The 16,990-nt window shown below is 38.6% G+C and overlaps 1 protein-coding gene across 2 annotated transcripts in view; it reads left to right on the top strand.

The window, feature by feature from the left end:
* The first annotated feature begins 5,694 nt into the window (after positions 1 to 5,694).
* The window catches only part of Eif3h (eukaryotic translation initiation factor 3 subunit H), an 83,414-nt gene continuing 72,118 nt past the window's right edge, over positions 5,695 to 16,990 (top strand). The window contains exon 1 of one of the 2 annotated variants that reach the window (XM_063257655.1): positions 5,695 to 5,909. In XM_063257655.1, coding sequence (XP_063113725.1) covers positions 5,705 to 5,909 — 205 coding nt within the window. In that variant the 5' untranslated portion in view covers positions 5,695 to 5,704. The remainder of the gene's footprint in view (positions 5,910 to 16,990) is intronic. The other variant, XM_003479836.5, reaches the window with a different exon arrangement.

Raw genomic sequence — 16,990 nt, 5'->3', positions numbered from 1 at the left:
CATTTTCATGACAGGGTGAAGAACATTTTATTGTAAATAGTGGGAGAATTTATGTATGTTACCCCGGGAAAGAAATGTCCACACTGAAATCAGTGCTTACAGAGGTAAAGGGAGGGGAGGTAGAAATATAATTTTTTTTTGTCTTTTTCGTTTTTATCGGTACCAGGGATCGAACTCACAACTGCCTGCTTGCAAGGCAGGTGCTTATGCCGCTGAGCTAAATACCCAGCCCCGAAATATAATTTAATGATTGACCAATCATCGTTGTGTGATTGAATATATTCAGTATATCAGAATTTTGTCTGTTTGAGGTTTATTTTGCTTTTTCCCCCCTAGGACCTTGAAAAATGTACATAGATTACTGACTTGAGATTGTTTTTGGTTTTGATTTCTCACAGGTATTTGGCTATAAATTTCTCTCTTAGCATAGGTATGTCCTACAAAATTTATTTTTGCAGTTGGTAAACATTTTTATTTATTCATTGACACCTACACTCATGCTTTGACTTGATGTTATGATTTATGCAGTGTAAGTGCATTTACATTTGAAATAGGAACACAAATAGCTACCTGCATACTTTTTGGAAAAACACATTGTATATGATTAAATATCTCAAATTTCATGATGTTCACCAAACAACATAGCACCATTTAGCCATTGTGCCACTGAAGTCATATTTTTGCAGTTTCGTTAAATTTTTTTTAGTTTCTATTAATTTTGCAAAATACCAAGTTTCAGTGTGGTATTTTCATACATACACATATTTTGTAAATCTTCTCATTATTATTCTTTATACCTTCTCTTTGTCCAGTAAATTGATATTTTATTTTCTATATTCATCCAGATCGATTTTCATTTGTTTGTTTGGTTTTCATTTATGTATTTATTTGTTTATTTATTTAGGCACTGGGGGTTGAACTCTTGGTATTCACTGAGCCATGTCCCCAACTCTCAAAGTTCTTTTATTTTTTTCTTCCTTTTGTCTTTCCTTCCTTCCCTTCATTTTTTTACAATTCATTTTTAAATTATTTAAATATATTTTATTAATTTTGGTTAATTTTACCAAGTATTGGATTTTGGTGTAGTATTTTATTTTTCATTTGCTTGTTTTTCGGGACAGAGTCCGGCCATGTAGCTCAGGCTGGCCTTGAACTTGCAGTGATCCTCCTGCTTCAGCCTTCTGAGTGCTGGGATTGTGGGCATGTGACACCACGCCTGGCTAGTGTAGTATTTTCACACATGCACGTTATCGTGCTTTGATCATAACCATTCCCCTATTGCCCTCCTTTGTTTGCACTTATTTTCTTTCTGTAGTCTAGTAACAGTCTCCTAATTCATGCCATCTTTTTTTTAAGATACCACATTTTAAGCAAAACATGGATAGCTCTCTTTCTTAGTCTGGCTTATTTTTTTTATGATGATCTCCAGTTCCACCCATTTTCTTGCAAATGACGTGATCTGATTGCTCTTGGATGACTAATTCTCCTCTGTGTATATGCCACATTTTCCTTATGCATCCATTGATGGACACCCCGGCTGGTTCTGTATCTTGGCTGCTGATAATTGTGCCTCACTATGCAAGGATATGCAGTTACCCTTAGGGTAGTGTCTTGCTTCCTTTTCTCTCATTGCTGGGACAAAACACCCGACACCCAAAGTGAAGGAAGGAAGGTTTATATGGCTTACTGTTTGTGGAGGTTTCAGTCCATCATCAGCTGGCTCCAAGGCAGGGTAGCTTGGTACCAGAGCAACTCTTCAAGGCAGCAGTCAGAAGAAAAGGGGCTGGGAGAGCAAGCCTCTTCTCCTCCTTTATATCATATGTAGGGCCCTCCTTCTTCTCCCCAGGGCAGGTGTAGCACTCACAAAATCTCTGTGCCCTCCTCTTGCATAGGCTCAGTATATTTACAAAGAACCCTGGCTCCCGGCTCCCTGCTGAGTCTCTTAGTTAAACTTCTAAACAAGCCTCAAGTTGACACAGTGTATAACCATTACAGGCGGACTGACTTTAATTTCTTTAGGTGTACACCAAGGAGCAGTATAGGTAGGACATATGAGAGTTTTGGTTTCTTTGAGGAAATTCCATACCGATTTCCACAGGCGGTACTGACATTCCCACCAGCAATGGAGATTTCCTTACAAATCTTTGCCAGCTTTTATTAGTTTATTTTTACATAGTTTTTGTATTCTTGATGATAGTCATTCTGACTGGAGTGAGATAGAGTTTCAGTGTTATTTTGATTTGCATTTCTCAAATGGCTAAAGATGTTGAACATTTTTTATATATTTTTGGGCACTTCTGAGAAGTCTGTTCAGTTCATTTGCCCATTTATTGATTGGGCTCATTTTTGGGGAGGGTTTAAGTTTCCTGGGCTATCCACTTCACTCTGTTAGTTGTATCCTTTGCAGTGTAGACACTTTTTAATTTGATATAGTCTCATTTCTTGTTACTCTCCATGATTTTCTATGATACTGGAGTCTCATTCAGGAAGCCTATGATGATGACTTCAAGTGTTTTTCCGCTTTTATATAGCAGTTTCAAAGTTTAAGGACTTTTATGTAGGTCTTTGAACTATTCTGAATTGATTTTTGTATAGGGTGAGAGATAGGTTTTAGGGTCAATCTTCCATTTATGAATATCCAGTTTCTCTAGCACCAAATAGGTTTTTTTCCTAATGTGTGTTCTTGGTCCTTTTGTCAAGAATCAAAAGGCAGTCCTTGAGTGATTTTGTTTTTCTGTCTTCTATTCAGTCTATATATCTGCTTTTCTGTCAGCACCATGCTGTTTTTGTTATTGTATTTTTGTAATAGTTTAAAGTCAGGCATTGTGACATTTACAGTCATACTCTACTTGGCTAGAATTTTTCTGGCCATTCTGGATCTTCTGCATTTCCATATAAATTTTAGTATTCTTTTTCTCTTGTTCTCTGAAGGCTATTATTGGAATTTTGATAGAGAGTGCATTGAATCTATAGATTGTTTTTGGTAATGTGGGCCCTTCAATGATACTGATTCTGCTGATATTGGAAGCTAACATTGGAAGTCTTTCCATCTTCTAGTGTCTTTCTTCAGTGGTCTATAATTTTCATTGTAGAAGTCTTTTACCTCCTAGATTAGGTAATTTTATTTTAAAATTTTTATGGTGAATGGGATTGATTTTCTGATTCTTTCCTCTCTAGTTTGTATTGGTATATTGAAAATCTATTGATTTGTCATTGTTGATTTCATATCCTGTCTTTTCTTTTCTTTCTTTCTTTTTTTTTTTGCGGGGGGGTGGGTGGGTGGGTGGTACTGGGGATTGAATTCAAGACTTCACACTTGCCAGGCAGGCTCTTGTGCCACTGAGCTAAACCCCTGGCCCTTCCTGTCTTTTCTTTAATTTTTTTAGTTGTTCTTTTAAAGTAGATGTGTTGATGCTCCTCATTTCCCTTAGCATAATATTTTCAGTTTCATCCATGTGATAGCACATATAAGAATTACTCTCCTGTTTAAAGCTGAAGAGCGTCCCATTGTGCAGATATGCCACATTTGGTTTATTCATCTATTCACTAGTGCATATTGAGTGATTCTACCTGGTAGATATCATGACTTATATCTGTTTGAGTCCTTTTTTCTATTCTCTGGCATACATACCTGGAAGAGAAATTGCTGAATTGTTTGGTAATTCTTTATTTATTTTTTGGGAGCTGTCATCATATTTTCCACAGTGGCCGAACCATTTTTCATTATTAATTTGAGTAATTTTTATTGTTTAATCGCCACCAAGTTTTTTATTTTCCTTTTTCATTTTGCTATTAAGCTCATTCATTGAATATTTGGTCTCTGTTGTTTCATTTTTTAGAGTTCTAGATTCCCATTGTATTCTGACATATCTATCATTTTTTTTGTTTTGTCTTTTCCTTTTTTTTCAGTACCGGGGATCGAACTCACGGCCACACACTTGCAAGGCAGGCGCTTATGCCACTGAGCTAAATCCCCAGCCCCCATATCTATCATTTCTGTCTTGTGTAACATTTTTCATTTGTTAACTAAGCTGTGTGTTTGTTTCAAATGTTCTTGTAATTGCTTATTGAAATATTTTCCGATGGCTACCTTAGTACTTTTGTCACATAAGCCTAAATTCTCTGTCTTATTGTTGGTATCTATTGGTTTGCTTTCCTATCCAGTATGAGATTTTCTTGGTGTTTAATGAGATGATGATTTTTCCTGAGTTCTGGGCTTCAATGATTCCCACCCTTCTTGGATTCCAATGAGACAGCTCTGTCAATGAAGGGTGGAGGAAAAATTCTTTCTTGTTACGCTTTTTTTTTTTGTCTTTTTTGAGACGGAGACGGGGTCTCGCTATGCAGTTCAGGCTGACCTTGAGCTCACTTTGTAGCCCAGGCTGGGCTCAAACTCTCAACGATCCTCCCACCTCAGCCTACCGAGTGCTGGGATTACAGACGTGAGCCCCCACACCTGGCTCCCTTGTTACACTTGTAAGAGGGTATAAATAACAGTGTATGTTAAGAGTGGACCTACCCTTGCATACTGAGGGTATTGGTTGTTCCTTGTTATGACAGGTAGGGGACAAGCTCAGTGCCCCCCTGGAGAGGAAGCAACTCTCTTGAGGACTGTCCATGTTGCCCCCACCAACAACGCAAAGTGGGCAGCCTCACTATCCACTTGGCTCTAGTGATATCCTGATTCTCCACTAGGCCTCTGACATCAGTCCACTGGGGAGTGACGTGGGTGTCCCATCAAGGTCTCTAAAGATGGAAACCCAAGCTTCCCACGTGGTCTCCACAGTGGTGAGGGGATAGGTGCAACTTTTTGTTTGTCTGCCTGTTGTTATTTCCAAGACACTAGATTTCAGCTTCAAAGTCTGGGATCAGTGTTTCAACCAGAAACTCTAGGAAATCACTGTTGTGTTGATTCCTTGTCTATTTTTATTCTCTCTTAGATTTACTTTTTTTTTTTTTTTTATCGGTACGGCGGATTGAACTCAGGACCGCACGTTTGCAAGGCAGGCGCTTATGCCCTTGAGCTAAATCCCCAGCCCTTACTTTTCTTTATATATAATTTCTAGTTTAGTTGTACTTATTGAGAGAAATTGGGGAAAATCTGTTCGTTTTTCCGGAAGCAGAAATATGGATTCTGAGTACATCTTCAAAAAGGAACCTACCGGATCTTCTGATGTTCACAGCACTCTGGGATGCTGAGCCTGAAGGAATGGAAGAGACAGGAGTAAGACGATTTCTTTTTAGACGTGTGGTAGGTAACTGCAGCTCAGTTTTGGAAAGGCTAAGCACGAGGTGCCTACAAGACATTTACATGGAGATTCTCAGTGGTCAGATGGGAGTGCTGCTGCGTTAAATGACGTGTGAAGAATATATATTTGAGAATCAGTACATGCATGATATTTAGGGCAGTAAGGACTTCTTTTTTTAAAATAATATATTGTAAGCCAGCAGGATTGTAGAGAATGTTCTGGACAAACTACGAAATCTGCGCTTGGCCTTGAATGTTCAGAATATTGAAGAGACCCCGTCTCAGTCGTGGAGAGTAACTACACTTTTAGAGAATCTACTCTGAGCATTCATTCAAGGGCAAGGTAAGTAACAGTGCGCACGCGTAGAATCTCCTGCCCGAAAAGGGGCGGGACAGGAAAAGGGAGGCGTGGCTCCACACTGACGGCTCTTCCTGGCCCCGCCCCGTCAACTGCTAATGACGTCACGAATAGCTCATACTTCCGCTTCCGGTAACTCACGTTTCTCTTTCTTCCTGTCTGGCTTGAAAGATGGCGTCTCGCAAGGAAGGTTCAGGCTCTACTGCCGCCTCTTCCAGCTCTACCTCCGGCGCAGTGGGGAAAGGCAAAGGCAAAGGCGGCTCTGGAGATTCGGCCGTGAAGCAAGTGCAGATCGATGGCTTGGTGAGTGGAATTTCGTCTCCGTAGGTCCACGTGGGGAGCGAGTTTCCGCCCCGGTCCCACCAGACGCTGTTCCCGGCTGAGTTTGCTCTGGGGTTGAGGAGGCTGCACCTGGCTTTTTGCTTAGTGCCCTTCGCTTTCATCTTCACTGTTTGCTGGAGACACTTTGCTCCTTCTCTGTTTTGTGACTGAGGCGTTGGGGGCTGAGAAGGGGAAGCGAGGCGGAGACTGCGGCGGGGGCTTGGGGTGTTGCTTTGCGATGTCTAAGAGGACGGGACGTTTGAGGGAAAAGCAGTCAGTTTTCGGTGGTATCGAGGGGCTTTAAAGATTTCATTTGAAGCTTTGGGAAGGGGGAGAGTAAGGGCTATGCCAGTGCTTTCCTGCTGGGCTTTTGACAGTGGGAGCTTCCCAAGAGATTTATTTTGTGGCCACTCTTTCGAACCTGGAGTTCAGAACATTACCTGAAACCGCGTAATTGTTCATATTGACCCACTTGAAAGGATGCGGTAGGAAAGAGCCATGTACTCAGTGGTTAAGGTGAATGAACTAGTTGGAAATCCTGGGAATGGAATGGTCGGTCTGAGTAGGGAAGAGCCAACTCCGGAGCGATGGTCTGTTGTATTTCTAGTCAAATGCGAGTGCAAGACTTACGTTACCTCCTCCACTTATGTTTTTTTACTTGCTGTTAATACAGACCTCAGACATTTGTAGTAAAGCTTTTTCAAAGTTCATGTGAAAATCGTTATTGTAGGGAATTATGTTTAGGCAGAAACTATGGGTAATTTCAGCCCAACATGCAATTGAGTGTGCTAGGCACACTATTATAAGCGGATAGAAAAAATAAGCTGATTTTTAAGGGCTCATTCTTTTTTTTTTTTTTTAATCGGTATTGGGGATCGAACTCACGACCGCCTGCTTGCAAAGCAGGTGCTTATGCCGCTGAGCGAAATCCCCAGCCCCTAAGGGCTCATTCTTTTCAGCTGTGCTACTTACCCCTCTGTGACCCTAGCCTTTTAAAGCTGTATTTTTCACATTTTTCAAGCTATTGTTTCGAATAAAGAAAACGATGTTTATGTTGACCTGTAGTAATCATTACTTTTTGGTTATTATTGAGTTTGATATACACAGGTCTACAATGGCAGTTTGAAAAATGCAGGAAGGAGATAAACTTTGGAATGCTTTGTCCTATCCATTTAAGTGTTACTTGGGCACTACTGCTTTTGGCTTTCATTGGCTCATTGGAGACAGGTGTATTAAAAAAATAAATGACCTATCTTTAGAGATTAAAGCTTACTTGGTGGATGGATTTGAATTATTCTGAAATATAAGTACTCTGTATGCATTTGAGAAATGTTTAAATCATTTCATAGGAACCTATTATTGAATTGCTTTTGTCACACAGCTACTTTTTGGAGTAGAATTGAAGGTGACATCTGTTTGATGGGGGTAATTTATTAAGTGAATGTTTTGTGACATTTTTCTACCAGGGAGCATTGTCTAACGTGGGATCGTGATGAAAGTACACTAGTAACAGGGTTGCGGGTGTTTTAAGAGACACTGATGTGTAAAGAGGTTGTGTTAGGTGGAAACAGACTGGATTCCTTTAGGTTTCATAGGTAGGTAGCAGGTTTGGGCTGGTCAATAGACTTACGTTTTTTTCCTATTTTGTGGCTTCATGAATTATTATTTTTTATATTAGCTCTCAGAATTGATTAATGCTGATCAATTAATCCTTTCCACAATACATGGATTTATAAATATAAGAAAATGCTCCTATGTACCACCTTAAAAGGATTTTTTAAAATTGCTAAGTCACCTAGGAAATCAGATACTTACTAGTGACCCCAGTCAATCCTTAAAAGGGCAAGTAAAGGCCAGGGTTACTGTAGATTTATGAAGAGCTCAGTGAATTATCTCTTACTCACAGTAGTGAGTTCCTCTACTTTTGTTCCCCACCAGTTGGGTAAATATTATTAACAAGATCAGTCTTTTGTTATTGTTGTTGTTTTTGTCTTTTTGAGACAGGGCCTCACTATGCAGTTCAGGCTGGCCTTGAGCTTATTTTGTAGCCCAGGCTGGTCTGGAACTCTCAAGAGTTCTCCAGCGGCAGATTCCCATGTGCTGGAATTACAGGCATGAGCCACCACACCCGGCTCAACAAGATCAGTTTTTAATAACTTAACTTGCCCTCTCCACAGATACCTGTCTGACACTGAGATAATTTTAGGCATATATGTTATGATATAAATTGCAAATATTTTTAAATTCTTGGTTTCTCATATTTTAGTTACGAATTTCTTAGTTACCATAATTTGCATAAAAACATTTAAATTTTTTATGCTTCTGTTATCTTATATACTGTGCTGGTTGCAGGTAATCTCATCTTACTGGTTTTTCTTTACATGAAATAACCAAGAATTGTTTATTCTTCTATAATGTCTTCATGTAGCTATCCTGTGGAGGTACCACACTGGATCCGTCCAGAGACAATTTTTAAAAACTCCTTAAACTGGTGCTGTTTTGTTCACTTTTTTCTGTCTTGATTAGCAGTGTACAGTATTTTTAGCTTAGGGTGCAGTATTATTATATTGGCTAAGAGAATGATGAAGACCTGGTTTCAGCTTCTTTTGGGGGAAGGGGAGCTACAGGGTGTTGAACCCAGGTTCTCCTGTGAATAAGTGTGCACTTTACCACTGGGCTCACCCCTGGCCCTGGATTCAGATTCTTACTGGAGCAGTTTTCACTACCTTAAGTTTTATAGTCCTCAAGTTTATCCTTTGTGGTGATGAAGTAATTATCCCATAAGGGTTATGAGACCAAAATTGGAGATTATAATATAAAATGCTTAATACAGTATCTATGTTAAGCATTCATTACTCTCAGTGCCTTTGCCATCCTTGTTAATATTGCTGTTTCTTAAATACTGTATTGATGTAATTATAGAGAAAGTACCAAATTGATAATCAGGAAACATGTATTCTAGTCTGCACCCATTGGTAACTAACATTTCCTATAGTAGTTTTACTCCAGAGTTTAATTTTCTCATCCACAAAATGATTAACACTGTCCTTTTCCATTTTAATGGTTTATGATTCTTCCTCTTACTTCTCCATAGTTGAACCTTGAGAATTCTTACCAGTCAATTCTTGACCCAGTCAGCCGCCTTCTCTCTCACTTTCTTTGTGCCTGTATTTTGGCTTCTCTTTACCCAGTCAGTGAGTACTGGAGAGCCTCAGGATTTGGATTTTGGGTTTACTTGTAGGGTTTGCTTTCCTTATGTATTTCCTTAGAAATACACGGAAGCACATGGTTTGGACTGAATTGCTTGGATTTGAACTCCAGCTCTTAAAATTAGCTTAATGACATTAGGCAAGTTTCTTAATCGTTTTATGCCCCATTTTCCTCATCTAACTTGTTTCAAGGATTACAATGGATTGAAAATTTTAATAACTAAGAGTCTCGGCTCTAGTGGGCCATTATTTGAGCCTGTTATTGTAGTAGTTTGAGTGGTAGGTCCCCTTTTAAGGTATTTTGAATCCTTCTCATGGCTTTAAATATTATTTATGTTTTGTTTACCCCTAGATTTATACTTATGTTTATTGCCAGACATGGCTGTTATTTGACATCACTGCTTGGGTATCCCACAGGCATTTCTTTTGGTATTTAATGTGTCCAGAGTAGAATTAATAAGCTTCCTCTTACCCCCATACTGTTGTTCTTAGTCTCCCCCATCTTTCTAAATGGAACTGCTACCTGTTTGAGCAAAGTTACAAGTCCTAAGTATTAAAATACCTTTGTTATCTTTCTACACTCAAAACAAATCCTCATGGTCCAACCTGCACAGTTTAGTAAATCCATCTGCTTAACTCTGCTGACACGCCACTGACTCACTTAGTGAGATCCCAGCTTTCCACCATGGTCTTCAGGATCTTGGTGCTCTTATCTTTTTCTTTAAAACTGTTCTTGAGAACTTTTGGTGTAGTTGCCAAGTCTGTGCAGTTTAATTTTAATTTGTACACTTAACATGTGCTCTGTTTTTGACTAACTTAGCAAATAATTTACGGATTGGCTGTCATATGCTGGTGGGTAGTGGTCTCAATCTTCATGGCCACTCTCAGGTGCGGTTAGGCATGGGCAACTCCAGAGATTAATACACTATGTGTAGGCTGATGCTTGATCATATTGGTTCTTGGCACACAAATAGTGGCTAAGACCAGTTTTTCTTTATTTACTCTTCCCTTCCTTTCCTGCTTTAACTGTGGTTCATCAGTGCTTCTGCATCTGGAATATTTCCTTTCCCCATGTGTCAGGGTATTCATGTGTTCCCATAGTAAAAATTTTAACTTGCTCTCAGCTCCACAACTGTGTTCTATTTTTAGCCATCCTTTTCCTTGGAAGTCAAAGAACTATTTTTAGCTTATCATTCTTCACTAAATTCCACTGCTTTTAGAATCTGCTACCACCAGTCTCCTTAATTAAATTTTCTAGAAGATTTATTATATCAACAAAGAAATGTAGATAATATTAAAGTATCGGACAAAATAGTTTGTTTTATGTAATTTAAATAGCCACAAAATAAACATTGTTACTAATCATTTAACTTGGAATATAGAACATGGAAAGTATCTTTGGAGCCCCTTTGTTTTTCATCTCTTCTGATGCTTTGTGAACTAGTATCATGAGCTTTGTTTGATGCTTTTATAGTTTCCTAATTTAGTTTTGCCTGTTAATGTAATATGGAAGATGAAGTCATAGTATGTAATCTCCCTTGTCTCGAGTCTTGAGCTAGATATTTTTTTAATTGAGCCTGTGCACCTCGGGATCAAACTCACAACCATATGCTTGCAAGGCAGGTGCTTATGCTGCTGAGCTAAATCCCCAGCCCTATATATCTGTTTTATATAGCATGATTAAATCTGAGGAGTGTCCCCAATTTTATTGAGTAACAAAAAATTACTCTCCTAAGTAGTTGTACCACTTAACATTTATTCCCAGTAGAGAATGTGGCCCATGGTCTTATGTGTCTTCTACTTCTAGTATTGTTAAATACCTATTTTTGTCAGTTCAATAAATGATACATCTTCCACAATTATCTACTCTAATAGGAATGTGTCTTTACTCTTCCCAGCAAGAGTCTGAGTTTGTATGGAATGGAACTAGACAAGATAAATCTAATTCCTCTTGCTAAATTTTTGTGTAAAACTCACTTTGTTCTCAAGAACAGTTTGAATCCTTTTTTTTTTTTTTTTTTGACAGAGTCTCACTGTGTAGTTCAAGCTGGGCTTAAACTCACTGTGTGGCCTAGGCTGGCCTTGAACTCACTGCAGTCCTCCTGCTTCAGCCTCCTGGGTGCTGGGATTACAGGTGCACAGGACCATGCTGCTAAACAGTTTGAATCTTAACCCTTGTATTCGTTAGATCTTTGCTGCAAGAAATACAGCCCAGAAACTTGCAACGTATGGAGCAGCATTGACATCACTGGAGAGCTTGTTAGAAATGCAGACAGAAAGTTTTACAAATTCTCAGCCTGCTCCTGATGTACTGAAGCAGGTTATTTATAGCATATTACTACGTGAGAAGCACTGTGCTGTGATGATCCATGTGGACTGAGTAAATGTTTCCTAGCCATTAATTGAATGTTGGTAAGAAAAGAGCACACAATAGAGGAGAGAAAACTATTTAGCTTTCTGAGCTGCCAATGTTTATCTTTTTACTCTGTTATCTTCATCTCTCTGTAAGAAAAATCACTGATGTTAATGATTGAGCACCTGGTATTAACCCTGTGCAGGAACCTCTGGCTGGGTTTTATATGATTCCCACAGAGGTAAGGGTAGATAACTCTGTCTTCCTTTCTTGCATTATCTAGATATAATCCCAACATGTTGGGGGAATTGTTTAGTGAACTGCGATAAATAGTTTAGACTTGTAAAGGGCTTATGCTAAACTAATGCATGTATGTCTGTAATAGTTTCATAAATTTATGAAATTGAGGGTAGATAACAGCTTGTTATGTTTCATGAAATGGAAGCTCTTGTTTAAAATCCCAGCCTCAAGTAGAATATAATTTGGCCTTTTAATAGCTTAAAAACAAAAAAAAATTTATAACTCTTGTTTTTGGCACTTTTGTTTCCTGGCTTCAGTGCAGAATGAAGTTTCATATATCTGAATTTTTCATTCAGATACTTTAAAACTCAGCCATCAAAACTTTACATTTTAACCATCTTAGTTATAAATTGTTCTGAAATGTATTACGTAAGTTTCCACCTTTTTGTCAGAGAATGGTGAACATAGTCTGCCTACGCTTTGATGACAGTATTTTCATTAATAATATATTATTAACTCATACCGGACAGAGTACTAGGAATCCCCTGGAAGCTAGCTGAGTGTGGGTGTGGCATGCTGGAAATCCCAGCTGAGGCAGAAGGATCACTCTGAGCTCTAGGCCAGCATAGGCTACATGGTCAGTGTAAGGGAAGTCTGAACTACATAGATTATATCTTACAAGTTTGAAAAAAAAATTCCCTGGGATATTTAGTCTGTTAATTCCCTATAATAAATATTCCCTGTCATTGAATTTAGGTACCTTGAGTAGTTTTATCTTTTTTAGTTGATTATTTTTGTTGTTAACCTTAGTTATCTCTTACCCCATTGGTTTCTAGCTTTTTATTTGCTGTGGATGGATGACTAGTTCAGAAAGATTATTTCTAACTTTAGAGTAAGTACACTCTTGAGTGAAAGTTAAGTGTGCAGTGTGATGTCTTGACTGCTTAGTTTTATTTGCTTATGCAACTAGAATACTATTACTTGTAAATACTATGATAGGAGAAAAAGATTTGACAGGTGTTACTGTATCTCAGTAGCTCTGGAAGCTGAAAGGGTTGGTATTAACTGGACTATACATATGGTTTACACTCACAGAAGCTGAGTGGCTTTTCAGCAATATAAAGCAAGTAACCTTGGACCTGGAACCCAGATCACATCTGGCCGGTTTTGGTCCCTTCTTGGTTATCACACTGCTGTGTTCCTGCAAGGGACTGTGGCAGTGTCCTTGGTACATGCAGACGCTGCCATAAGCTCCTTTCTCCAGATGCTTCCTGGCTTCTGGTCACTTCTCTTCACTTCTGTAAACCCATGTAAGCAGGCAGTGCTCCCAGTCCCAGTCCATTCTCTCACCCCGCCCTGCAGAGCACCCCAGCCAGCGCAGCACACAGGGGCCTCATGTCTGCTCTCCGGATGGCCAGGCTGCGTGGAGCGGCTCACAGCTGCTGCCCAGCATGGTGACAGTGTCTCCTTTGCACATGTTGTTAACGCTTAAGCAACCAAAATTCAGAGTACCAAGTTTGGGGTCACCTTGCTTTCACTTCTTGCTATGTTCACATCATTGTAAGGCTGAAAAATGTAAGTGGGACCTTCACAAAATGACCATTTTCCCCATTTAACAAATGCAGAAACTCAGGTGTAAGCAGGTCATGTGACTTGATTAATGTTAAGATGGGGAAAATAGAAAATAAGGTGTTTGCAAAATAATCTAGTGTTCCTTGTTCAAGTGTTTGGAAATATATTTTCAAATGTAATTATGATCTAATTTTCTCACTTCATTATGTCTACCTGACAGTTTCTTAAATGAAAGCTTCTGGTGCTAGCACTTCCACAAAAACTTCATTGCTTTCTCTTCAAAATTAGCTAGTAATTTTGTTTACTTAATCTATGCACTTTGGTATTGTATTTGGCAAAGTGTGAGATGCTGTATTTAAAGAAAATTTGTAAACTACTTTTAGAGGCCATCCTATAACATGATTGTATCCAGTGAAGTTTAAATAGTGGAGTATTTAGATATTCATCTGCTCGATGGTAGGCTGCACTGATTTCAGTGAAATAGGAAGGGCTGACAGGGATGCTTGTCCATGCCGAAGTAGTTTGCTGTGTTTTTGTTAACATTGGTACCCAGCCCATGCATACAAGCAAAAAAATTGGACTCAGAAAGTAGGATAACTCAGTATTAGTCATAATCTGATCTTTTTTAACCCTTTGAGTCTGAACATCGGCTGTGTTTTAGCATAAACGTTTAAGATTTTATTTTCTTCCCAAATAGTAAATAGTCCCTGTGCGGCAGAAGTGTTGATTGTATCCTGATAATTGTGTGAGATTTTTTTCTTTTTATGCTTTCTATACTGTCTCTTGTCTCTGTTCCCAACTAGTTTCATTTGATATAAATGGTAAAGGATTACTGATGATACATTGTGAATGTGCTTGTATCTATCTATCTATCTATCTATCTATCTGTCTATCTATGTACATGTATATATATTTTTTCTTTTTTCTTTTCTTTGAGACAGGGTCTCACTAGTGCAGGCTGGCCTTGAGTTTGCTTCTGTAACCCGGGTTGGCCTTGAGCTCAAAGGAATGCTTCTGCCTCACCCTTCCAAGTGCTGAAATTACAAGCATGTGCCACCATGCCTGCCTTAAAATATATTTTCTAAAGAACATCTAATACACCCATTATAAGAAAATTTTGGAGAAACCACAGAAAAATTAGCTTTAAAGCTTATAACATGGGTGAGCAGTGCCATTAAGGTTGGGAGTTTATCTTTGTAGTGTTCATCCTGCTTTAATACATAGAGCTGAAGTCACTGAGTTAAACGTTCTGCATGTTTTATGCATTTTTAGCCCACTGCCAAGCTGCTTTTCCATAGTCTCAGTCTCCACCTACACACTATGTGAGTGCTGTTTCTTGGCACCATTGCAAATTGAATGCTAGGATTTCTTAAGAATATTAAATTGTTTTTAAAATTAATTTAATTATGCAGTTAGTATGCTCATTGCAAGGATTTATTTCAGTGAATAAATCCTATTCCCTAGTGATACTCTCCCAAGACTCTCCCTTAGGCTCTCCCAAGATCGCTTACCTAGGTTCTTGGGCTTGTAAATTGTCGTCAGTGCTCTGCATTTGTAGCTCTCCTTCAGCCGTTGCAGATGCCTCAGGTAGTCTCACAGGCTCCGTTTTTACCTGGTGGTCATAGACTGTGTGTCCCTGAGTAAACTTTCTTAGAGGACAGCTGTAATCCTCAAACTGAAAAGCTTTTGGGAAATGACTGATACATGTGAAATAAAGTCAGACTTTATTATCTGATACTTAAGGTCTTCTTTACCTTTGTTTTTAACTTTCCAGTGAAGGCTCGTAAACAGTATTTTCAAATTTGGTTTTCTGATAGGCTTTAAAAAAATACTAAACCCAAAGTATTTTCCTTTTGGAGAGAAGAAAATCCTCATTTTACATTTTTTGCAGAAATAAATGATCTTTTTCAATTTGAAGGACTTCTTGAACAGAAAGATGAATAATCAGTCACCTTATGGATTTTTTTATAGCACACTTTTTATGGTGGAAGACAGAAACTCTTTGAATCTGTTCAGGCAGTTAATTAGACCAGACTATCACACTGGATAATGCACGCTCTTGGTGCACCACTCAAAAGACAAGAAGAGTTAGTGAGAAGAATGTCATGTTGTCATGACATCCCAGCCACAAGTAGTACCTTTTCTACTTTTTTTTTGTTATTTTTTTCCAATTTTTTTCTGTTATTTCTCCTGGAACTGTTTTAGCAAGTACTGTTTCCTGTTAAGGGGCCAGAAACAAGTGGTAACAGAGGTGTCGGCAAATTGTGTGAAGGTTTTCAGCGTAAGCACTGGTCAGTGTTCTGAATATAGTACAATTAGAATGTATAAAGAAGTGGAGTGTAACATTTCTGGGTTGTTTTGTTTTATGTGAGAGAGGAAGTACAGTTTACTCCGGCTAAGCCTTTTTATCAGGGTTTAGGAGAAGTTGTAGGATATGTACACATGTGCACATATGTAATATATTTATTCATATATGTATATATCACTGATAAGGTAGCAGTATCTACATTAAACATCCTTGACAGTTAACATTAAATTATGATGGTATGTTCGATTGTATCATTGTACTTTCTTGTGACTGATTTTCATGATGACAAAAATGTGAGGGTAGAATTTCTTGAAATTCCTTTCCCTTCAACAGTTATTGGTCGGACCATCAGTGAGCATTAGATGCGAGAGAATAATAATGAAATCTGTCCTTTCAGGCTGAAATTATTATAGAGGTGATATTGATTAAGTGTATTGGAGTATTATAAGTAATCCCATATGTGTCAAGGGAAAAAATGCCCCCTGCCATTGAAGTTACTTAAATTTCTTTTACATCAAAACTTAACAGCAGTGATTTAAATCCCACTTATTATTTGACTCAGCCAGTTATGAAATGGAACCCTGATCCCACTTGAGCCATAAAATGTGTTAAATTTAAGACCAATGCAGCTTTCTGCTTTTTGAATTTACATTTTGGCAATAACTACCTTCTTTGTTCAGTGTTAGAAAAATTGATCTAGGCTTAACCAAATAAGAAAACTGCCAAGTTCACAGATCAGTTAGTGAAAGAAGCCAGAATTAAATGAAAGTCTAGATATTGACTTTGCAGAATATGCTGAGGGGAGCTTTGGTGGCATTACACTTTCTTTGAGAAGGAGGTTCTCCTCCTGTAATAGCTGTTCCGTGATGGTGACTGATGTGAGAGTTCAGGCCGTGGGCCTTACCTCCCAGAAGCTGTGGAGCTGGAGGAAGGCCAGCTAGGAACGGGGTCCTGCCTGGCCTCACCTTTAACTGGCCAGCGCGGATGGGTGCAGCTTGGTCTTTGCTTTCCTGTTGCAGACTTTTCAGCAACTTTTGGAATGGATCTTTTCCCTTTATTTTTAGGATAATGGTATTTTAAAGGAAAACTGTATACACACAAATAATAGTGACTGTTTTGAGCAAATCAGTTGAATTATACATATCAGTTGAATTAAAATTCTTGCCCTGAAACTTCTTTGTATTGATTGTTATAAGAAATAGCTCTAGGTCCAGCTAATTGACAAGCTTGGTGCCATGTAGTTGGTTTTTAAAAATGATACTTTATATCTTATTAGGCTGAAAAAAAAAGCCTGTGAGGAATGGACTGTGAATATGGAGAGACAGGTATATGTGCCAGGAGCACTTGCTGCAGTCACTTAGGGGATACTGTTTGATGGCCT

This window comes from Cavia porcellus, unplaced genomic scaffold (genome assembly GCF_034190915.1).
Source record: "Cavia porcellus strain 051 isolate PalLab524CR breed Dunkin Hartley unplaced genomic scaffold, mCavPor4.1 scaffold_10, whole genome shotgun sequence".
NCBI classification, from domain to species: domain Eukaryota; kingdom Metazoa; phylum Chordata; class Mammalia; order Rodentia; family Caviidae; genus Cavia; species Cavia porcellus.
Note: the sequence above shows the minus strand (reverse complement) of the source record. Positions and strands in the feature narration are given on the sequence as shown.